Source organism: Microchirus variegatus (genome assembly GCF_963457635.1).
Source record: "Microchirus variegatus genome assembly, chromosome: 2".
In the NCBI taxonomy this organism is placed as follows: domain Eukaryota; kingdom Metazoa; phylum Chordata; class Actinopteri; order Pleuronectiformes; family Soleidae; genus Microchirus; species Microchirus variegatus.
This window is the reverse complement of record NC_139803.1, coordinates 40,577,461-40,603,190: the sequence shown is the minus strand read 5'-3', so window position 1 is coordinate 40,603,190 and position 25,730 is coordinate 40,577,461. Positions and strand designations below refer to the sequence as shown.

Below are 25,730 nucleotides of genomic sequence, written 5' to 3'. Positions count from 1 at the left end.
ATGTTTAAAGAGGCCAGGAGACTCTACAGCACACACGTGTACTTATTAATTCGTGGTTTATTTATGAATATTCACGCTTATAACCGCTAATATTCTGTGCTTTTTGAGTTTTTCTTATTTTATGACAACAACCGTTGATGAAATATGCTTTAAACCTCCAGTAGTTTTTTTTCCTCTTTCATTAAAAATGCAAAAGTGTCATATAAAATGTCTTGTCTGTAAGTAAGGCAGTCAGTATTGCAGTCAGCAGAAGTCAGGTTTTCTATAGACAGGCGGATGTTCGGAAAAGCCAAGCCCCACCACCCTACCCCTCCTCCAACAACGTGCTGCTCTAAATCAAATTTCAGAAAGCGCTAACACGATCAAGCGTCCCGTATTTCACGTCACTTCAATTAGCGGAGATTTACGGTTTAATTTAAATAAAGAGGAGTCTTGTCGGATATATGCACATCAGACAGTGAATCACCTACGTACACGCCCCGCGGCTGTGATGTTGTGGAAGTGATCCTTGTCTCTGGCAGACGTGAATGGATTGATTAGATCTCCTCCCTGACGACAGACAACCTGGACTGACACACACACACACACACACACACATTCTTGTACTTGCTTCATACTGAGGACCGGGTAAAAGAGCTGACAAAGTGAGGACCAGCATTTCCACTTTATAAATCAACACAATTGCAAATATCTACTTCATGAATGACATCTACTAAAATTTGACCCAAAATGTTTGGTCCAAAATTTGAAAAAGAAAATTGACCCAAAATTTGACAAAAACGTCACACTATACTGTCATCCAAAATTTGAAAAAAAAATTGACCCAAAACTTTTGGTCCAAAATTTTAAAAAAAAAATGTATGCAAAGTTTTTGGTCCAAAATTTGAAAAAAAAAATGTACGCACAATTTTTGGTCCAAAATTTCAACAAAAAAAAATGGGACCCAAAATGTTTGGTCCAAAATTTGAAATTTTCTTTTACAAAAAAATGTATGGAACATTTTTGGTCCAAAATTTGGAAAAAAAAATTGGACCCAAAATGTTTGGTCAAAAATTTGAAAAAAAAATTCGCACAATTTTTGGTCCAAATTTTGAAAAAAAAATTGGACCCAAAATGTTTGGTCCAAAATAAAAAAAAAAAATTGACGCAAAATGTTTGGTCAAAAATTTGACAAAAAAAGTCATACTATATACTATGTCGTCCAAAATTTGATTTTTTTTTTTTTTTTTGGACAAACAGAGTATAGCATGTTATAGCAACCTAAGGAAGTGATTTCAATGAAAACAAAGTGAGGACCGACCAAAATGTCCTCACTCCGTAAAAATGTCCTCACTTTGTTGGTTAAAAACCCTCACTGGTCCTCAGTATGGCGCAAGTACAAGAACACACACACACACACACACACACACACACACACACACACACACACACACACACACACACACACACACACACACACACACACACACACAGAAGGACCATCATTTCCACTTTATAAATCAACACTGTTACAAATATCTACTTCATGAATGACATCTATAAAGAACCACTGGGTGAAGTACCATAAAATGTCTGCAGGTGGAGCCCCTGAGCAAAACGTGTGTGAAACACCTGGGCTGGAAAACGGGTTTTTGTACCAAATTGAGGATGTTTACAACCTTAGGAAGCGATTTGAACAAAAACAAAGTGAGGACCGGCCAAAATGTCCTCACTTCGTAAAAATGACCTCACTTTGTTGGTTAAAAACCCTCACTGGTCCTCGGTACGCCGCAAGTACAAGAACACACACACACACACACGTAATTATTATCTACGAGTTACTCGTCCACTCTTTGTAGATAAGACGCATACGGGTGGCAGATGTAAAAGCCGTTCATCTTCATTGTATTATTACAATATATTACTATATATTCCAGGAATATGCGATAACAATATTTTTACAGAGCGTTACAGGGTTCATTGAATGCATCTCGTAGCCGTTTCCTCCAATATCTGCTCCCGTACAGTTGATTCACCTTTATTCGTGTTGTGTTTGTTCCTCTGTAAAATTGATAATCCTCCCCCTGTGCTTCACCCTTGGTCAGTTGTGTAGCAGCACTACTATAGAACAGGAGTTTATGTTTCTGCCAGTGATTTTCTGTCCGTCTCTCTCTCTTTCTCTGTGTGCAGCATAACTCCAAAAAAAGAAGTTGTAAAAGATGAATGTGGATGATTTTTTTTTTGAGGATGTCGGTTGTGATCCATAAAAAATGGTTTTGGTGCTGATATTGATCTGTGCACAGTTTCAGAATTTTTTTTATTTTTTTTAGATAGAGTGTACTGACACTGTGGGAAAATAAGTTTCTAACCCAGTTTTGTTTTTTTGGATTATTTAGACATATATTTTTGGTGTGTTTTGCAGCCCGTCTGGTCTATAGTACCAAGCACTTAATTTGTGTTTATTTGCGAGTACCGACAGGAAAGACAACTCATGAATTCTCTCTTTTGGCTAATGCTAATGCTAACTATTTGCCAGTAGGGTTGACTTGATAAAATTTTTATTTTGGTGTTTTTTTTTTTACTAATCGCTAATACGATATTATCGCAAACTTGCAAAATACTGAGTATTTGCGAAATCTAGTGCTTGGCATGTTAACTGCGTCAACGTTGGCGCGTTTCCATGATGACTGTTGGCTGTATTAGCTCCTTTAGCACCGTTGGCGCACCTACTGTCCAACTGCCTAAAGTTTAGCGTTACTTTAGAGACTCATTTTAACCATTGGGAGTCACGTAAACATGACGTTTTTCTGGTCGGTCGTCATGTTAACGCGCTAACGCTGACGCCGGTAACCACGGTTCCCAGCACGAGATAAATAATACCGCGATATACGTACAAAACAGCTCTATTGATAGTGATCACATGGCGCCATCTGGTGGACTGAAACGTCCATACATCAGTTAAAAAAATTATATGCCATGTACGTCGCCAATTGTAATGTTGCCACGCAAAATATCGCGATATTTACACGTTCCACTATTATTGCGACGTAGCCTCGTTTAACAACTTTGCCTAAACATTTGTGCGAATACGTTCCGGATCTGTAGCTAAAACTAGCCTTTTCAAAAACATAATTTTCCAACCGCGTCAAAGACGTTGGCAGCTCTTCAACGTCAACAGCGCGTTGCCTACATTGATGATGCAAGTCGGATGTTGCTTCTGTCTTTTCCCTAATAAATTATTCAGTGGTTTTCAGACTGTTTCGGACCAGATAGTCCAAATTCCTGTCTCGCTGTCTTCTCAGCCCTCTTTTTCGGTGACTGAGTGGTAGAGTGAGTCGTCTCTTTTGAAGTGGAAGGGTCAAGGGTTTGATTCCCAGTTTCAGTCGTCTACAGGATGAGACACTTCTCCTGACGGCTGTGCCGGCAGCATGTGAAAGATGTATTATGAGGAAAAAGTGCTGTCGTATAAAGCAGCTATGAGTTGTCATCAAGGCTGGAAAAGCAATATAAATACAGACCATTTACTTGAAACTGTCTCCCGTACCTGATGTGACACTGGGTCGATGTCGATTGGCTTCTCACGACCTCGCAAACGCGTCTGAATTTGTGACCTCTTTCTTCGTTGCATTGACTTTTCTTTTTTATGTAATCTCGCTGTGCTCATTGTGCTTTTGTGTGAAGTGAGGCTGAATGATTTAGAGAAAATATCTCATTTCTGCCAGATATTTGATTTGCGATGTAACTCTCGAGGCGGGGCTGCTTTTTTAAACCGTCACTATCTCGTGGCCTTAGCGTTTCCACATGAGACCCAATTGAAATGTCAACAATATTAAAAAAAGATATGCATTGCTTCCAGGAGACAATTTAAACACCTTTCATTGACATTCTAGTTTAATCAGAAATGCATCAGGTATGATAATTTGCAGCTGTTGGCGATTGTGATATGAAATGATTAATTGTTTGGCGAAACAATCAGAGTCGATGATGAACGTGGAAGCGGCTCTCGAGATACGCGTCTAGGTTTGATGAAAGGCCCTACAAAGCAGGAAATTACTGTCATTATTTTCCCAACGAACGTGTAAATATAACGATCAGGAGACGTTTGATGGGGGGGGGGGGGGGGAGCGCTTTGTTTCCGACGCCACCTGGAATCCGCTTGATTAAAGCCACTTCTCAGAATGTCTGCAGTGTTGCATCACGCACGGGGAGGCATCAAAAGACGAGGCCTGAACTCGCACTTTTTCATATGCAAATGAGGCTTTTCAAGAATCGCGGGAGCAATTTGTAACATGCCACTGGTTATTATTATTATTATTGCGTCTCGCAGCGCCGTAAAAAGGGTGGCCGTGACTCCGACTTGTGTGAAGGAAGGTTAACGGAGCCTTTAACAATGAGCGGTGTTGGAGATGGGGATCCGCTTTCCCCTTGGAGAGCCCTCGGTCTGATCGGTGTCATCACTTCAGTCCTGAGGAGAAACCAGAAGAGGACGGAGGGATAGGGGTGAGCTCTGGAAAACTCAAACTGAGAGGAGCGAGGTTGAGGCAGATGAAGTCTGTGGGGATTAAGGATGTAGGAAATATACTGTAAGAGTAAGCTGTTTAGAGGAGGATTGGGCACTGGCGCTGTCTGCATCTGTCACTTGGCCCCATGGGATATTTTTTAAACCAAGTGTCCTTTGGGTTTAGGCCAATAAAAGCTGTGCACTTCTTTATTTGCTGCGTCCCAGTGACAAAGCACCAACCCCGTGGTCGTTTGAGGTACCGGCTAGGCTGGACTTTTTTTTTGCTGATATCCAATATGGTTGGACATAACAAATATGACATATGTATATAGGTCATTTAGGGCCAATTCCAATTCCTATCTTAACCCTCAAGCTCAACCCTTAATCTTAATTTGGTCTGCAAAACCAAGTGTTGAGGGTTATTTTGTCACTTAGAAATGGGACAACCCTTAAATGCAGATACGTCTTCAGACTGTAGGGGGCAGAATAACGTGAAAGCTGCGTCCAGTCTGTCAACTCCAAAAAAGAAGAAGCAGCACACATTTACGTCACGATTATTTATCACCATCCGTTTCAGTCAAGTTATTAGGTTGTCAGTTAGTTATAAGATGATACTCATACAAATACCACAACCATGGACATATTCAGCTGACAGTTACCACACACCACGGCTTATTGAAAAGTAAACCATAGCAAACGATCGCTATTGACAAAAGATCGTAAAATAAAAATAAATGTTACGTAACAATGACATCAGTAATCCATAATATGGGCCTAAACTAAGATAATACAATGGTTTTCATCATTTTTATATCTCTATTAACAAAGAAAATACTTAATTTGTAGCGTACTCGTTTCACTGCTTTCAGCGCCATCTTTGTTATGGCAAAACACGCAATGCATTCTGGGTAGCCCTTGCTCCCAAAGGTGGTCTCGGAAAATCTCAATATTGAGGGCGATACAGCCCTTAAACTTGCCCCTCAACTTAATTTTTCTGAGAATCGGGACAGCACTTGCACTAGAGGGAGAGCGCATTTTTGAGATTGAGGGTTAAGCAAGGAATTGAAATTCACCCTTAGCCTCTTCTGTTGTGAAATTCTCTTACTGTTTAATCGTTGAACATCGGGAACGATTAAACGAACGTGTAGTGTAACGTAACTGGAGAACAGAGATTTGGCGCCTGGGACGCTCTGCGACACCCCAACAGTTACTTGGTAGTCGGCGGTGTGTGCTGTGCTTGATGGCAACGTCGGCGAGATACGTAGCGTGACGCCGTACCGGTGCAACGACAACGACGTCTGCTCGGTTTGTGGCTGTTTGTCTCGAGACTTCAAGCTTTGCATGGCGGGAATTTGCCTAGACTTCCATGGGATATTTACACCAATCCCAAGAGCGTGGTATGTTTCTGTCGCCCAGTCGGCTGACTGTCATGGGTACGTACCATTTTACCCTGGTACACCGAGGGAAATGGAACAGTTGGGGCTCTTTATTTTGGTACCATTCCCGAACCAAACCAAACCGCTATAGTGTAGCGGAAGAGACTTTTAGATGGAATAACGACACCAAAGAACGTTCTGTTGAGCTTTAGCAATGGTACCTCTGCCTCTTTGACATCTCCTTAAGGGACAAAGTTGGCCAGAAATAGCCGAGGCATTTCAGCAACCCAGTGAGTAATGATCGACAACTCCTTGCCCCCTTATCCCCGATGACCTGTGAACTTGTGTCGTAAACGATGATCGGTCGGGGGTCAAACTTATCGTGTTGCCAGTTCCCCCCCGAACAAGACCTGACGAGAAGATAGATAATCTGACACGATGACCATCGCGGAAGACGAGACGCTCACTCAGGGGACGGGATATCGTGAGCGTATGTTTGCTGCTCCAACATTGTAATTTCTCTCTGACGTGTAGTGACTTTAAAGAAAAAGAAATCGTGCCAACATGAACATGCATTATTAACTTCAACAAAAAAAAGTGCATTTGTCAGCAGCACTCCTATAATTAGTAGAATAAAGTATCAGCCTTGGGCTATTGGAAGGAAGGATAACCTAGAAAAGGGACTCTCTTTTATCTACTGTTTTCTCATGAAGCAAACGAGTAAGGTTGTATTTCACAGACCCACTTTTTTCCACATTGTTTATCGTGTTGAACTCCAGCTTAAGGCATATCGACTGGATTCGATCAATAAATTAAAAGCTTTAACCTTCAGCGATCAATGTTGCTCGTCTCCCTCTGCGACTGTTTCGTCCTCTGCACTTTCTACCCGGCCAAAATCTCTCCCACAAAGAAAAGAAAAGTATTTTCTTTTTCGTTTCTTTTGCCTTGAAAAAGACGTGCGCATTAGTTACGTTTGATTCTTCAGACACAAAGTGAACAACTTGCAGAATGCTGCACCTTTTCTTTGTGTGAATATTTTATGATTGTATCGCAGACGGAGACGTGGTGCCCAGCAGAGCGACTGTGAGGGAGTCGCTCCTGTGGAATAGCTAAGCAGTTATTTTGCTTTTAAATGAGAATGGCGCTCTGGGAAAACGGCCATAACGGTGCAGCAAGCATATCCTAGAGGCGTTCTACGTCGACGGCAGAAGTGATGTATTCAGGGAACTATCGATTTGTGCGAGAGGGTGGATGTGTCGTCGCTCGACTGTACGTCCTGTTCCAGTTCATACAGATCTGTGACGGTCGAAATAATCTTTGTTTTCATCTCTTTGGTTTAGAGGTCGACTGATGCGGCCCCAGATTTTTACATTTTAATGTATAAACCAAAATATTAAATACACAACTATGGCTTTAACTGATTTATTGCCTTAATTGATTAATGGCTTGACTATTTTCTCGATTAAATGAGCACTTGTTTTGTCTGAAGAATGTTGATCAGTGTTGAACAAAACCTGGAAATGTTTTGTCCACAAACCAAAATTATTCAGTTTTAACGATTTCTTTGCTTACATTTGCAGCCCGTCTGGTCTATATTACCAAGCACTTAATTTGTGTTTATTTGTGAGTACCGACAAGAAAGACTCATGAATCTCATGAATTCTCTCTTTTGGCTGATGCTAATGCTAACTATTTGCCAGTAGGGTTGACTTGATAGAATTTTTAGTTTGGTGGTTTTTTTTTTTACTACGAAATTGCAAAATACTGAGTATTCTGGTAAGAAACCAGAAAATAGTCACAAAAAAAACACTCAAACGGATTATAAAAGTAGTTGACAATGAATTTAGCAATGGATTAATAACACTGGTCAACACCAAATTTATTGTTTAAGTTTTTTTTTAGCTGATATAGGAGAATTTTGTTGTGCCGAATCCAAAAATCACATTGGTTTTGCTCAATCAGGTCAACTTTCTGAGCAAAGCTACATTTTTGTTTACATGTACGGGTATTTTCACGTCATATGGTGCAAAATTCTTTTATATTTCTATATTATGACTAATTGTTTTTTTTCTAATATATATTACAAGTGAATGAAACGGTTTCGACTAGAAGATCTTGCAAAAATAAGCCTGACGAAATTCAACTAATGATGTCACAAAAATGTAATAATGTGATTTTTCAAAATCAAATTAGTATAAAAACCTGACCTGATTGGAAAAAAAGTGCAAAATGGTCCTTATTCAGTTGAAAAGACATAGACAACTTACAAATTAGTTTTTTTTGTAACCCAGTGTAATCGAGTAATCGTTACAGACACGAAAACATGAAAAAAAAAAAAAAAAGTTTTGGTGCCTTTAATAACATTTTTTCATGTTTCTGAGAACAAAAATAGGCAAATATCGGCCCCAAAAAGGAAGGTTGTTCATCCGCGTTTGAACTCGTTTCTCATACTTTCATAATTTCTTAGACTTTTATAATGTTGCCAGTCTAGACAGCGACTGTGCACATTCTCCATTCTCTGACATAAAATATGCATCACAGTTCAATCAACAGTTGGACGAGGAAGAAAGGTCAAAGGATTCCTCGCGTCTCATCTTGGAGTGAGAAAATACACATGAAACGAGTCAGAGATGAGCAAAGATGTTCTAATTTCTCAGTGTATTGAATGTAGTTGAGAGAACAGTTCAGCAAACACTTCCACATCAGAACCACATCCAGAATTAGTCCTAAACGCCCCGTGAAGGAAAATCCACTCCACTGTTACACAATCCATCCCGCATTTACACTTCCCAGTGCTTTGTGCTCGTACTGCTGCGGCTTTGAATACATTTGAATGACTTATTCGTGGGGGAAAAAACGACATCCCCTCGCATCTCTCTGTCTAACTTTCTCTCCTTGTCACCGTTCGGCAAAACTTTCATCCAGTTTTTGCACGATAACAACATTCACATTCAGTCTACATTCGGTCACATTCGGCACTGGCTGGCAAGTAAAAAGCTTATGCTGTGTCGTCTGAGCTCTGTGCAGCTGGGATTTTTAACCCCCGGGAAGAGAAGGAAAACAACGAAGGGAGGGATTTCAGTTCAAGTCGAACTGGGCAGCCGCGATATGGAACAGTAAAGCAGCAGCTATAGGGTCGGGTAAAATCTGTCTGCACAGTGACTGATGATGATGATGATGGTGATGATATCGTAAAAACATAAAAGTGGAGTTGTGCCATCCCTATTTATATCCGCGTGTAAATATGCACAGCATCTGTTCCAATACTTTGCAGCTCTTGTAAAAAACGAAATTCCGTGAGCAAATGCAGTTTGACATAATTGCTATATGGATTCCACTTGTGATATGAGATGTTTTCACAGCTATGAGCGCCATAAAAGAAGTTAAATTCAATAACATTGTGTTGTTGTTGTTGTTGAGGCAGAAACCTCACAGACGCAGATGTCTGCATGGTTTACGTCCAACGTCGGTGTAATTTGGCGAAAAACGGCCCCGTTTTGCCACGTCTTTGTCTCTCGTCCACCTCCAGAAGTTTTTTTTTTTTTTAAAGAGGAGCCGATGAAGCGCATCAGTCCAGACTGCGACAGCTGCTCCTTCGGCCCATTTCATGCTTCTTAAAACCGGACTTTACGCACACACACCAGCCGGCACCGTCCACGTCCACTCGCTCAGCACGAAGCGATAATGTGGGAAGTGTTTTCCTAACGCCAGGATCTTTTCCCCCCTTCCACAGACTCCCAACATTAATGTTACTTATGGTCACTTTTTTCACGCCTCCGTGCCAGCGACAGCTGTGGCTGCTGCACACATTACGTCTCCGAGTTGTCCGTCCATCTGTCCAATACGCCCTCTTCTTATGAACATAACACTTCAAGAATGCCTTCAGGGGATCCATTAAAACGAGGCACAAACGCTCGCTTGGACTCGAGGATGAACTGATTACATTTGGGTGGTCATTAGGGTTGAGTTTGCTTTGGGTCCTTTAAAACCACACCGATAATAATAATGTTAATACCTGTATTTGTACACACACATATACGTAATCTATACACATAGTCTAATCTAGTATAATTAAAATAAATATTAAACTCATTAATTGTGCATTGAAAGAAAGAGAAATGAGATAAAAGGATAAAAAATGTAAAAGATAAAAATACGGCATCACATAAAGCATGCTCAAACGTCAAATTGGACAATATTATATTAGTATCTTAAGAATATGGCTATAAATAGATAAAAATGAACTTGATAAATTAGCATAATAAATAAAACCTAATAGAATTACAGTACTTCAGAGGGGTCAAACTCACCAAAACATGTTTTGGCCGCATTTCTTTTATAGAATTAAGCAATTAAATTAACTTAAATTAAGAAATACTGCCTCAAGAACTCATACTATTGTCCATCCATTAAGCCACATCGAAGAACATGTATAAAATGGATTAAAAAGTTTGCCTTACCTTGGACAAAACATTAAAAAATACAGGCAGTGATATTGGAGAACAACAGGAGCTTGTTCAATACGCTGATGATGCACCGCTGTTCATTATAGTGAACAAGTGACAGGAAACGCCAAATAAATACACAATTATGATGCTAATAATAATACTAATATGTATAACCGCAACCTTTAGCATTCAAAATGGTTACTGCTATCCAAAATCGAGTCTTTGTAGATTGTGTTAGGGTTAGCAATGGGTTACCAAAACACGAAAAAGCCGAACATCTCTTATACGGCCGTGTTCATGCACACGCATGCTCCTACATAACCGTCTCAATGTCTGTGTTTATTTTAAAGTTTTTGACATTTCTGTGTGAGGTTAGTGAGGTTTTTCCCACGTGTGGTTGCAACCTGCTGTGTTCTTGAAGTTCTGCTGAGGTGCGGAAGTGCCATGAGCCGTGTTATTGGTCGTCCGTCATAATCTGGAATAACGTGGAACTGAAAGTTTAAAACAAAAGCGACACAACTTAGTGCCTTTTTAAATGTCAACGGCTTCCGCCTCGCTCTGTGTTCTTAAAGTCTCTGGCCACCGTTTATCCCCCGACGAACATAAAAAGCCCCAGTGTAGCCGATGATTGCGCTAAAGTGTCTCCGTATCCGTAATGGCCGACGATCACCTGGATTCCGTCCCGTTGGACTTAATGGCAGCCCCAAATGCCAGCTGAAGACGGGCAAAAAAGTTTCAGTATAGAGATAATGGCTTCTCTTCTCCGATGCACTTCACTCTTGAGGAGTTATTTGAACTTTCACAATTTCCTCACAGGTCGCTGCGGTGTCTAATCGACTGTAGGGAGGGGGAGAAGAAGCGATTGTAACCTTTGTAGCACCTTTTGTTGTTAACACTGGATTCCACAGCGAAGCATCCGGGAAAAGAAAAGTTTTGAAGATGTAGCACATTTCCTTGCTGTAGTGACCTTTCATGTACTTGCTGCACATCTCATACGTTCTAATTGCGTAGTCTATTCTTCTCCATGTCATGTTCTTTGCCGCTCTATTGTCCCATTTTGCTAAAAGGGGATCATTACAGTTCCATGTCATCACACAAAAAGGCGTGTTCTTAAATAGAGTGGTTCTGTTGCACATATATGTGAGCTATGGAGGTCTACTTATATACATGAACTTGTTTTTATGGTCAAAAACCTACTAGTTGCTGTAAATGAGACGATAGAAATCTCTCCTCACTGAAGCTCTCATCAGTCGCGGTGTTTCAGACTGAAATCTCACCCCCAGAAGACAGAACTGTGTTGTGATTTGCCAGCCAGCGTAGTGACGTAATCAGCACACCAGCTCTCAGAAGCGCAGCTCCCCCTTCTGGAACGGTGGATGCACTGCTACTCATGATCAAAATATCGTTTTAGCAATGTTTAAAAATAGTTTTGTCACGACTCCCTTTTACGACTTTGACCCCGAGTCAGAAGACACTGTCGTTCGTGAAACACCTCCACAACGGACGTTCTTCTTCTTCTGTGGTTCAATGTACGCAACCGGATGTGCCCGGACTAGTGCCCGGACTAGTACCCGGAGCAGGAGGATCCGCTGTTCAGGAGAAATGCAGTTTACGTAACCTCCGACCGGGTTATTTCAGAGATCTCATCGATTACATTACAACACAGCGTTCTCAGCAGTGGCTGAACCGTTTGTTTCGAACCTTCAGGGCTTCGTAAACGAGGTAATGGCGCAGATACTCACCAAAGAAACAGCGTTAATTGGTACTTCTATCATTCTATGGGAGCTTTAAGGAGGAAGGTGTTTGTGTGCGTCACCCGAGAAGGGAAACGACACAAACGCCTCATGTATGTACCTTGATTTTCAAATTTGGCAAGGAGAGCGAAAACAACTTCAAGTCCATCTCCCCGATTACGGATATTGGATGAGATCAGTCCCAGCTCTAACCACCATAATGAGTCTTCTGTAATTCTCAGACTCTCGAATATAACTTCTGTCTTAGTTCGCTGGGAAAGAATAATTCCGCCTCAAACCATTTCCTTAATGACTCCCCAAAGTCCAATGTGGATTACATCATGTAGCACAATGCTTCAGAGCCCGGTTCTGTCAGCGTTCCGACTTTAAGCTGCTTTTTCGGAGACGCTCTCCAATTTAAATGTGGATTATAAATCCAGGAAAGCAGACGGTGAGAGGCTGAGATTCACCTTATTACTGCTCTCCATCATGACGCTTTCGCGAAGCTCCCCGACGTGAACAATTCGCGGCGTGGAGTACAACACCGTCTTGAGCAAGAATTGATTTTTCTTTGGGCCTGAGGGAAGCTGTTTTGGAAAGACATGTTCAACTGCCTCGCTCCCGAAACTTTGTCCAAACTCATCATCCGTCTGTCGGAAAAAGCGATTGCACGGAGGATGCTGTGAAACTTTGAAGTCGCCCGGCGCTCTCCTGCATCTGCCTTTAGCGGAGCCGGTTGTACAACTGTGCAGCCAGGATTTGAGATGAGTTATAACAGGTGGAGGGAAGAAGGTGTTGGAACGTGACTCGAGAGTACAGGAAACGAGGCAGTTAAGGGGTCATCACGGAGCTGGAGCCGGTCGATAAGATGTTTTATCCACTGAGCTCTGGTAAACTGCAGAGGAGAGCTGAACAATTCATTGTTTTCACGTCGTCGCAGAAGCTTGTAACTTTTTTCTGGCCCAGTTATTTGAACATAAGTTCCTGCAAAAGGACGATGAGAACAAGAAAAATGCGATAATTATGTGAAACAAATGTACAAATGAAAATGGGCGATATCGCTGAATAAATAACGCACAACGACGTTATTTGTCTACATAATTTCCCTCAAAAAATCGACATAACACCGAGGCAGAAAACTTCGTGTTATGTTTTTGCAACGCTTTCAATCAAAAACTGGCTCCGCCTTTCAGACAGTTCCTCCAATCATTGCACAGAAGATCTTCTACATTGACTCTGAGAGAAGCTGAGCTTCCCTGGAAGTGAGGTTTTTGCCGCATTTGTGTCGTCCCATAGAGAACAGTTTTACGTGAATACGAAAATCACGTAAGATGGCTGATTCTGAACGAACTAGTGACGCGCTCTAATCGCGTTCTAGCGCACGTTTAGTATTGTAATGTAAATACAACACGTGTTACATATTTGAATATTTTAGAGGACGCTGAGCTTCCCTTGCTGTCTAGAAGGGAACATTTTGATGGTAGATGATGTGGTAATAATGCACCATCATTTTTCAAATCTATCAGTGAAGATTACCGATAAATATTGCAAATCATCAAAACATAATTTCAACATTTGTCGGAGAAATCGCAATTGGGTATTTTTTGCCGAAGCGTTCAGCCCTGTTCAGGAGTGAGGTTTGGATCGTTGTTGGAGAAAATGTCAATGTTCTTGCCTTTATGTATTTTCTTCTTAATCCGCTCATCTGTGTTCATTACCGTTTGTCGGGAGACTATGAAGCAACACTGCCACCACTTCCTGTAGAGCGTTGCAGTTTTAAAAGAACATTTATGGCGGTTTATTTGTGTAAACGCGCTTAGTGCTGTCAAACGTCAACAGCGTTTAACGGCGTCAACGTTAGCGCACGGCATGTTTCCATGACGACTGACCGGAAAAAGACTTTCCGGATTGTTAAAATGAGTCTCTAAAGTAACGCTGAAATTAAAAACAGAAGCACACATGCGCAGTACACAGGTACGCTGGTTATTTGTAGCGCTGCTCTTTTCGTTTAACAAACAGACCGCTCCAGTTCGACTGTAGGGGCGCTAACTGCGCTAAAAGGAGCTAAAGGAGCTAATGCAGCTAAAGGAGCTAACTGGTAAACAGTGCCTGGACTCTATTTCCGGTCAGTCGTCATGGAAACGTGTCATGCGTTAACATGCATTAACGTGCGCTAACGCGCGTTAACCTTTTGCACAGCACTAAAAGCAATATAAAATGCCAACTCTTAAGTTCTGCGTCCCAGGTTTTTTTTATTGAAATAATCAACGTCGTAGACTACGTTCTGAACAAACCATCCATTTCTTTCTAGTCTCACATGAACACTTCATTTCTGCCGTTCAAGTACCCGCACAAAGCAAACACCTTTTTTGCATCGTTTCCCTTGCAAATTGGAGTGGATTGAGTGGGCATCTGTGTTCTGTGAGCTCCACAGTTAGAAGTAGACGGGTCACGTGGGGAAGGACTCCAGTGTGGGAGTGGAGTGGAGTGGAGTGCTGTGTTGTGTTGGAGATAAGCAAGTTTACAAATGTTGAATTTTTTTGATCATGTTGTCGTACTGACACCGTGCTGCACTGTATGCAATTGTGATAAGAGCGGGAAATGTATTTCCTAATATTTACGGGGGGGGAAAGGTTCTTGGTTACCTAAACGACGTGGTTGGAAAGTTCATCCATGCTGTTCGGAACACTTTTAGCGCTATAGAATTTACGGCACGGATTTCCACTGCGCTCCACTAACAATGGTGAACATATTTTATTTTTTTGCCGTACTTTTCAAATCTCTCTCCATCAGTTATGTTCCTTTGACCTTAAGAGTAGTTTAAGAGCAGGACATGTCTCAAATTTGGCAGAAAACATTCGACAATGAATTAGATTCTCGCAGCTAAAGGTCTAAGTCTTTGTCACCTCTCCAAACACCGAGGAGGAACTTTGAACTGATTTATGTGTGCGATCATCTCTAGCTGGAGCATTTGTCTACATTAGAAGAGTTTAGAAATTAATCTCTTCTTCCCGATGAAACCTTCCAGTGCTTTGCTTGTAGATTAGAACCTTGGTTCTCAAACGGTGTTACGTGTACGACCATCGGTACGTGAACTTCCTCTGGTGGTACTTGGAGGAAACTTGGTAGTACTTCTGCGATTTAACTAAGTTATTATTATAACTCTGGTTTTATCGATTCATAAACTTCAAAAATCGCTTAGAAAAAAAATTTGATTTCTATTTTGTGTTATTTGTGTACAGTTTTTTTTTGTAACTCCATGGGAGAAAAAGGCAGCTAGCCTAAGCTTTTTATTAATGCAAGCTATTTTTTTGTACAGTAAGTACGTTTTTATTTGTTTTTGAATGAATAAATGTTAACTTTTGTCTTAAGTTTGCCTTTGTGTGATCACATTATCACATTATCTTATACAAATTCTATTGTTTTCATGCCATAATTTGCATTTGCACACTATGCATTCAATTTTTGAATCGAGAATCGATTTTGAATCGAATCGTGACCCTAAGAATCGTGATTGAATCGAATCGTGAGCCACCCAAAGATTCACATCCCTAATAAAAAAACTTGAGAACCACTGGTTTCAAAGTAGAGCTCCAACTAACGATTATTATATTATTTTTGGTCCATTAAATGTTAAAAAACGTTGATCAGTGTTTGTCAAACCTGGAAATGACGATGTTCTTGAATGTCTTGTTTTGTCCACAAAACAAAATTATTTCTTTGTTCTGTGGAGCAAAGAAACAAAGGAAATATTCACATTTAAGAAGCTAAAACTATCCGAAATCTTGTTTTAATAATGAAAACAAGCTTCATCCTGATTATGGATCATCAAAATAGTTGACGATTAATTTAATAATCGATTAATTGTTTCAGCTCTAGTTCACAGATAATAGCAGCAGCAGTCGTAGCAGTAGTGGGAAAAGTTGAGTTTGCATTTCTCTGTAGTAGTTGTTGTAGCAGTGCCACTAAAGACTATATCACAGCTCTGCACAGTGAAAGAGCATCAATCACATCGAGGCATCTATCTATAGCTGTGTTTCTAATGGAGCTGCAGCACAAGCGGAGGAACACATGCACGATATAATGTGTGTGAGGGGGGGAAACGTATGATCTATTTGAGGACATTTCATTTTTGCCGTCCTGCTTTGATCCATTGTGCACTTACACAGCACTTGACTGTGCATATTAAACGCACAGTGCTTTTGATTTAAAACGCCTGATTACAGGATGGTTTTTTTTGTTCCCCCCTCGTGGACCACGACAAAAAAAACCACGTCAAAATAAGGTTTACGTTTTACTCACTCCGTAGTAGTTTTTCTTGGCTCTCTGTGGATCCGTCATTTGCTGTGCGTCTATATTTCGGTGGCTGAGGTCACATCACTGACCTGACCCAGATTCAGACGTAAAGTTAGACCAGTCATTCCCACACACTGGGTCGCTGTAACTTCCTCCTTATAAAACTGTAATCAATCGTATATCTTGGAGACATCTGGGTTACCTGTTCAAAATGTATATTAGCTGATGGAGAAATGGTACAAGTACAAACACTCGCATACGTTTTTATTATGCACACTTTTGCTCTTGTCACAGTTTATGTTGTGAGGGGGTTGTGTCATCTTTTACAACAGCGGCGTCTGTGAAACACTGACGCAGACGATATCGCGGGGCGCTCGTCTTCTTCTTCTCCTCCAGCCAGCTTTTGGTTTTTGTCAGGCGGTCTGTATTTTTAGGATTTTGAAGGCAGAGATTTGACAGGGGGGGGGCAACCTTTCCCCAGACTTACTTTTATTTCTTATTTCTATGGACGTGAAGAGGAATTTTAACAGGAATAGAAAAAAACAAGAAGGTGTTTCTGGAACAAATCAGTTTGAGTCATTCTTTAAAGAAAGCGCTGTGGTTCCTGTATTAACCGGCATAATTGGATGTGCTCCAAAGGTTAATGGTTTCTTCCTCGGTGCAGACCCTACCCGTCAGAGTTCCGAGAGGACTTGCTTTGCGATTTTCATGCAATCCTCTTAAAACAGACGGTGACGGAGCGCTGGAAACATCACCTCCCAGGTAGAGGCAATCAGTCACTTTAGCCTAAGAGCAACGCCACATGGTGGAGAACAGGTGGAGCAATGGTTTGGCCCAACGTAACGTTGACCACCGATGAGGTTCTCCCTAATGTGAGGATGTGTGTGGAGCAAATATTAGAAATATGCTAATAATTCTGATATGTTCATACTCAAAACGGACGGAGCAACCTTAGCTTAGCGTTTTTTAAACGATATGCATGTTAGTAGTAGAGCTGTGAAAAGCAAACTGTTGCTTGCAAAGATTGCATTCCACTTTTTTTTTACCGTCATCTACTTTTGAAAAATGCTGCCACACTGCTGATGTCTTTGACATGGATGTGACAGGAGGACTGACTGTAGCCTAACATGAAAATTCACGTCTAATTAACGTAGAGCTGAAACGATTCATCGATGAATCGATTATTAGTCGAATACTAAATTAATCGCCAACTATTTTGATAATCGATAATCGGTTTGAAGCTTTTTTCATGATTAAAACAAGATTTATGATAGTTTTAGCTTCTTAAATGTGAATATTTTCTTGGTTTCTTTGCTCCACAGAACAAATAAATCATTAAAACGGAATCATTTTGGTTTGTGGACCAAACAAGACATTCGAGAACATCGTCATTTCCAGCTTTGACAAACACTGATCAACGTTTTTTAACATTTTCTGACATTTTATGGACCAAACGATTCATCGATTAATCGAGAAAATAATCGACAGATTAATCAATTTACGAAAATAATCGTTAGTTGCAGCTCTAAATTAATGGCAAAGCTAAACTGTCTGTCGCTCATGAGCCACGGAGCGACAACAACCCACTGGGCTGGACTAAACCAAAATAGTGGAAAACAAGGGGGGGTGTTTTCTGAAGACAGGCTGTTATCTGTGAAGCGCGGGTGCTGTGAAACACCCCTATTAGCATCTGGTACTTTCCTCCTAATGAAATTCACCATTAAATAAAAAAAATTTAGTCGACCAATCACAATTTTGGTCGAGCCAGAGCGTGTCGACCAATCAGTCGACCGGTCGACTTTGACTTTACAGTCCTACACCATGCTGTGTACAGCATGTGAGAGCCACATGACGGAGGTAAAAAGATCTGGATGAAACGGCGTCTTAACCTCAGACGTCCCCATTTATTCCCACGGCATGCCGCTTTCACTTATTATTGTTGCCGCTCCCTTTCGCTGAAATCCTCAAATGTCACAGAAATGCCTCCTCCTCCTGTCTGTAGCGCGTCCAAGCCAAGTGCTGCTGACATTTTATGGATTCCTCTCACTGTCGTCGGCGATTAATGGTGACCTTCACATTGGGGGAGAAAGCAATGATCTTCCCAGACTCTAAGCAAAAAAAAAACAAAAAAAAAAAAGCACACGGATGTAATCATTTGATTTCTTGTCGAATTCGCTGCCTGTGATGTTGAGCCCCGACTCTGGCTTTCTGCACATTATTCAGCTACGCAGATCACACGACTGCACAAAACACACTTGACAATGAGACAGATTAATGGATTACAGTGCGGAGAGAGAGAGAGAGAAAGTGCCTTCTAGGCATGTGGGATTTCAATGTTTTTAAGAGAATAGGTGACGGAGGCCTGTGGTGTGGATTCCTGACTGTGCGCTTGTGATCGAGCAGTGCGATGGACTTTCCCAGTGGGGTCTGAGCTTAGTTAGACGCTTTGCTAAAAGGGTAAACGGCTAACAGAGCAGTCTTGCTCAGTGGGGAGTTTGGTTCGAATGTTGTGAAGCGACATAAATGTGCAAAATATAGATGTATTCAGCGAATACTAGACTTTGTATGTGGCCCTATACGATGTATAATGAAATCCATTCTTGTAGTCGCTTTCCTGTTTTCTAATTAAGACTTTTTTAGGTCTTGAATGTGGACCTGGACCATGCACAATTTCAACACTCTGGAAACTATCAGTAGGGCTTGTTAGCGCTAGGATTCTGGTTGTTCTGGTAGAGCTAACCAGCAGATTTGTTCATTTCTTTGTCATTTATGGTGTAGACCACAAAATGCAACCATATGCTGCTTCTTGGATGCTTTAATGTCAATGTTCTTTGGGTCCCAGTTTCAAAATATCTCTTAATCATTTGGTTGTTTGGGTGCTTGATTTAATTGGAAACTATCAGTATGGCTTGTTAGCGCTAGGATTCTGGTTGTACTACCTCCACTACCCCACTTGGGGTAGAGCTAACCCACTGATTTGTTCGTTTCTTTGTCATCCGTAGTGTAGACCACAAAATGCTACCATGTGCCGCTTCTCGGATGCTTTAATGTCGATGTTTATGGCTTCCAGTTTCAAAATATCTCTTAATCATTTCGTTGTTTGTGTGCTTGATTTAATTGGAAACTATCACTAGGGCTTGATAGCGCTAGGATTCTTGTTGTGCCTCCTCCACTACCCTACTTGGGGTAGTTAACCCCCCAGATATGTTCATTTCTTTGTCATCCATGGTGTAGACCACAAAATACTATAATGCGTTGCTTCTCGGATGCTTTAATGTCACGATTTTTGACTTAGGAGGTCCTTAAATGTCAGTCCAAGTTGAAAAGACCAATCTCTAGCTGGACAGTGGCGTCTTAAATAACCTTCCATTCACTACCAGGTTAAATACCTGGTTCTACACCCCCCAGCCTCTTGGATGAGGTCTTCAACTCAAGCAAATCCAGTCGCCCACAGCTAACACCACATAGTTTTTGGGTTAATTATGAACCTGGCAGGACACATTAGACTTTGACAGGCTAAAGGTTTAATAAATGTCCAGAGATCTTTTCGTCTGAAGTCATCAGCAGCAGGTTGTCCACGTCTCTTGTCACGCTTGTGTCATCAGTCTAAGTGTGTGTGTGTCTGGTCATCATTTGTCCAAAGTTCGCACCACAACCTTGAGCAAAGTAAGTGTTTTGTAAAGTTCCGAAAAACTTCAGCTGACTGATTTTTTTTCTGTCGAGCTCTTTGCTTCGCGTCGTTTGGTTTATCTGTCATTTCATGTTTTTGAACGAGGGGACTTCGGTAAAGCTTCGGTAACGCTGAGTCACATTTATTTAACATTTACTTAAGTATGGGATTGTATGGATACAATACAGATCATCATCAACCATGTTATTGGTTCTGTTCAGTGGTTTTTCAGAAGGTAAAGACACACATTTTGTGTGTTTTCCTTTGGCTCCCAGTTTCAAAAATATCTCTTAATCATTTGGTTATAAAAAAAAAAAAGGGTGAAGGATTCTTACAGAAGCTTGAGTTGCTGCTCTGCTCTTTGCTTGTGTCCCAGCGTCTGGGTGTTTGATTTAATTGCTTGATAAGTCACACACCCCGGTCCTTGCACGGCCTCCTTTCGCTCCAGCCTTTTATATTACATCTTGTTCCGTCTTCCAGATGATATCAGCTAAATGTTCCCCCCCAGAGTTGAAATGAAAGTTCTGGAAACCCTTGTTTTTCCCGGGGCCCCGAGATAAAGCGGCGACGTTCCCGGAGTTATCTGTGATAGAACGTACGGCCGCCCGAGCCGATGGGTACGAATCGCTCTCTTTCTAAGTTCCACTTCTCGAGAAGTGCTTTTTGTCAATTTTGAAGTGAGCTCATGAGTCATCCGAGCTGATCCAGTCGTCTGTTGAGATTCCCCCTCTGTGAAAATGGGAGCCATTATTCAACACCAGTGCGATGTTGCCGCGACGCCGATCGAAGCGAGTATTAATTCCCACACGTTTTCATAACCTCTTGGCCCTGCAGACTTCTCTGCTCCGAAGATCCGCTCGGTTTTGAACTTTGTTCTGCGTTTTTTTGCGACGCGGCGAAATCAAGAAGATGCCCCTAAGCCCTGTGAGTGGAAGGGCTCTTTCTTCTCCACAGCAGCAGCAGCAATTAACCAAGTGTCTGAGCCGTGAACTCTGACCCCCAGATGTCATCTCCATGACCTCACACATGCAAACACCAGAATCCGTGCTTTGAGCAGCTGTAAGACGCTCTACTGCGTTGCTGTGATTCAGCCCCTCGCTAAGACGCGGAGAACGAGCGCACATCGCGTCGTTTTCTCCCAGTCCCTCATGAACTTCCTGTCATGTCTCTGCTCTAGTGATGAGCTAGACCCAGCTCCGACCACGATTGCACGGTTTTCTCCAGGAGCTCTGTCTTCATCTACAGTCCAAAGATAGATATGTAGGTTGTATGACGTTAATTCAGTGTTTGCCCTGCATGTTTTAGATGTTGCCCTGCTCGAATGAGTCGTTATCAGGCTTTTGCAGCGCTTGATGACAAGCTGACCATTTGAAGCAGGTGTGTCAACGCAGGGCAACATCTAAAACATGCAGGGCAGGGGGGGCCCTGAGGACCAGCAATGAGAAACAATTGGAGACTCTAAATTGACCAACTTAAGCTGTTTCTCCACTAGGGATGTGAATCTTTGGGTGTCTCACAATTCGATTCCAAATCGATTCTCGATTCAACCAATTATTGATTCAAACGATTCTCGATTCAAATTTTATTATTTTATTCAACCTTTATTTTACCAGGAAAGTCCCATTGAGATTAAAAACCTCTTTTTCGAGGGAGTCCTGGCCAAGAGGCAGCAAAAGATATGTTACAATATACAAACGATAAACAAATATTGAAACAATGTATGGTGTGTTGAGGCAAATTATGGCATCAAAACAATACAGTTTGTATAAGGTATTGTGATTTTTTTAATAAACCGATTCCAATGATGTGATCACACAAAGCCAAACTTAAGACAAAAGTTAACATTTATTCATTCAAAACAAATAAAAACATACTTACTGTACAAAAAAACAACTTAAGCATATATAAAAGCTTAGAATAGCTGCATTTTTCTCCCAGAAGTTACAAAAATAAACTGTGCACAAATAGAAACTTTTAACCCCCCCCCCAAAAATGTTGAAGTTTATGAATTGATTCTGAATTGTGGATGATTAGAATCGCGAATCTTCTTATCAATTTTTTTCCCCCCACTCCTAGTTTCCACCTAATTGTAGATGTAGTTTGGTACAGTACTTTGTGTATTGTTTGCATTTCCATTAGGAATGGTACCAAAATAACCATCGGCAACCATATAGGGTTCCATTTTTGGCACCCATCCCTTTGAGTAATGGTACGGTCAGGGTGGGTCCTCAGTTATAGTTGCGTTCAATGTCCTCGCATTGTTACCGTGTCACAGCACATACCCCCCTACGAAGTAAAAGTACTGTTCTCAGTTGAAATGCAAGCCTAACCCTGGGCTTTACCGTTCTAAACCGTACCATGATGGAAACATGGTTTCATGGTGGTTATCCCTAAGGATACAGGTCGGCAAGCACTCCCTCATCAGATTAATTCATTAGAATCAGGAAAAACTTAGAGCTGCTTGGTCCAACTTTATTATACTCACATGAATTTGTTTCCTTGGATAGTCTGCAGCAGGTATGCTAGTCCCAACTCTGTTGCAGACCAAACAAGGGAACCCTGGTGCGGTTAGCTTACAGAGGAACATGCTAACGGACTATCCAGCCAACCAAAGAGAGGAAGAAACCCCAAGAGTGCATACATTTGGTGTTTTAGGTCCTGGCTAATCGGTGAGCCGTGTTTTTAGCTACATAACCTTGTTATGGTCTGCTTACAGAAGGGCACCGTGAAAATGAACCAAACCAAATAACGGTGTGTAATATCCCGCGGGATTATCCTGGTGTGAATAATTGTTTGTCATGACCTTACTTTCTGTCATTCGCGTGTCCTTAAATCGCCTTAATGCGTTTTGTGCGACTGTTGTGAGGTTTTTCTGCGACTGTCGGAACTCCCGCTAACACACCAGTCCAGCGGCCTCTCTCATTAGTTTCCCAGCAGGCAGTCGGAGACTTGACTGTGTTCCCCCGATCGCACACCTTTTTGTGCGGTTGCGATATCTGATGCACATAAAATAGTGTGTCCATGTTCTCCTCCAGTCCTGCTTCACTTCCTGCTGTTGTACCAGGCTTGTGCTACGATAACAAGGTTAATGTTTAATGTAATGCAATTTTGGGCTGTTTGCCAGCTTCCACCAATTATTCATGATTCCATTCCAGATGTATCCATAAGTATGCGAGTCACGTGTGGAGTAAAAATCAATGTTTCTGTCCTAAAATAAGGAATTACAATGGGGAAAACGGTGCGAAACGGTTTTGCTCATTCACAGTGATGAGCCTCAGCTGAATCTACAGCTCCACCGCCTCATTATCTCCCTGGACCACAACTTTACTCTGCTTTTTTTTTTTCTTTTTATTTTACTTCAGTCCCTGTTGCTGCTCTCACAGCGGCCGTTTTCGGCCACAGCAGACGACTGTGCGGCACAAATGGACACAAACGCTGAATGATAATGTCAGAGCACACAGCTTGTGGCTGTGGAAACCATTGGATCAGCCGCCGCCGCCGCCGTTGAAGCGGAATGTGGCGAAATCTTAACGTCGTCTTCGCTGGTTTCCAGCGGCGAAGATCATCACTTAGTGCGCGTTTGAATTCGATTTAGCTCCTGATATTAATCAGTGTGCTCTTGTAATGTACGGTAGCGGCGTCGGGATGCGTCAGCACAGGTGATTTAATGTCTGCACACGCGTTATCAGACAGTCATTCTGATTTATTTAGTTACTTAACGTCAGTCACAAGCAGAAGTAGACGTTTTTGAGGAAGATCTGAATCAAAGAGGAGGGAAAAACTGGGAAACTGGGAAGATTATAACATCATGATGTCGCAAAACAGACGATATTTCACAGTATTTCAAAGTAAAAGTCTTTGTTTTGATTGTGGAATGATGTGTACTTCACAATAAAACGATGATCATGATGCTAAATACATCTGAATTAAATCTGAAACTCACCGTGTGTGTATGTATATGTATGTATATATAAATATATGTATATATATGTTTGTATATACATACACATACGTATATAGGTATTTGTATATATGTACATATATATGTATATGCGTGTGTATATATATATATATATATATATATATATATATGTGTGTATATGCGTGTGTGTGTATGTATATGCGTGTGTGTATATATATATATATGTATACACGTGTGTGTATATATGTATATATATGTATATACGTGTGTGTGTATATATATATGCATATACGTGTGTGTGTATATATAAATACGTGTATACGTGTGTGTATATATACATGTATATGTGTGTGTGTATATATATACGTGTGTGTATGTATATACGTGTGTGTGTGTATGTATATATATGTATGTATATTTCAAGTTTTGTTTCAATATTCTCTTTATTATTCAAACAAAATGGAGAATTATGACATGCTAATTTAATCTAATGCAAGGATTTGCATCGTAAATATATGAATGATTTCTGGAGATGTTTGTTTTCTAAAAAGTCGATATGAAAACGTCCTCCGGTGTTTCGTCATGTCCACAAATGACAGATTTTCAGTTTTAATGTCACAAAAAGAGCAAACAAACGAGAACACGGTCACATTTTAAGAAGCAGAAATTTTCGCAGTTTTATTGTATAAAAACAAACACTTAACAGTGATTCATCACTTATCAGAAGAGTTTAGCAATAATGGTTTAATCTATTATTAATTGATCTGTTTTTGCAGTACTAACGGTAAGAAGAAAAATTGAAGGCGCTGTGATTTGGTAATTGTCTTCTTTCATATTTTTTGGGTTTACACCTCGCTTTAATCATTTATTCCTGTTGTATATACTTCATATGATGTAATTGGTCATACTTTAACACAGTATTTACTCTGTTTTGGTTCTGGAAGCGACGTTTTTTTAACCGTTGAGCGTGGCCGTTTCCCCGCCCCCCGCAGTCCCATTAATCTCTCTCTCCTGCTTTGTGTTCGGTCCAGGGCCGAGGAGGGGACGGACGGTGACGGCGAGCTGGGTTTCTGGAGGCCGAGGCAAGAGGGAGGCTGAAGCGTCGACACAGGTCAGAGACCTCATCATCATCATCATCATCAAACACGCCGAACACTGACCTCACGCCGCGTGAAACGCACACATCTTAACACCGTAACTGCACGACTGTTTGTGCAACTCATGTCCGTTTGCCAACGAGAGTAAAAGTCGGTGTTTTATATGACGCTGTAAAAAAAAAATGTCCAGGATGACACCGTACGTGTTTTATTGTGAAATTACCACATGTGGCTATTCCAAGAAAGTGATTTATTAGAAGCGCGATGCTCGTTTCCGTGCATTTCTGATCCGACGTCAAAGCCGCCATCACTGCACACTTTAGGGATTATATATCGGTTGCGTTCTTTATCTGAACGTCGCCAAAGTCGGCACGGCACAAACTGGCGCCCTCAGCGAGACGCATGCCAAATTGAATGAAGTCTGTCAAGCCGACCGTCAGACAGTTGTACCATTTTGAAATCAGATGGACAGATTTTCCTTGATTTTGAGAGAAGCAACGGTAAAATACAGTATTTTTTAAATGGCAAAAAACGGCTAAATCTCTTTAATATAATGTATGGCGTTACCACAGTGAAGTTCCAGCAAAACGCAGTGTTTATACGTTTATATATGCATGTTTTTTCCGTGTAAATGCTGCTAAATCACAGTAATACACTCTAGTAACCTATTGTGAAGGTTTGTTTTTCAGAACACGTTAATTTCCTGTA

General features: G+C 41.1%; 1 protein-coding gene across 1 annotated transcript in view; it reads left to right on the top strand.

Moving 5' to 3' along the window:
• Positions 1-25,730, top strand: part of adam19a (ADAM metallopeptidase domain 19a) — a 204,457-nt gene that overhangs the window by 7,188 nt on the left and 171,539 nt on the right. The window contains exon 2 of the mRNA XM_083910418.1: positions 24,957-25,036. Within this exon, the coding sequence (XP_083766544.1) occupies positions 24,957-25,036 (80 nt within the window). The remainder of the gene's footprint in view (positions 1-24,956; positions 25,037-25,730) is intronic.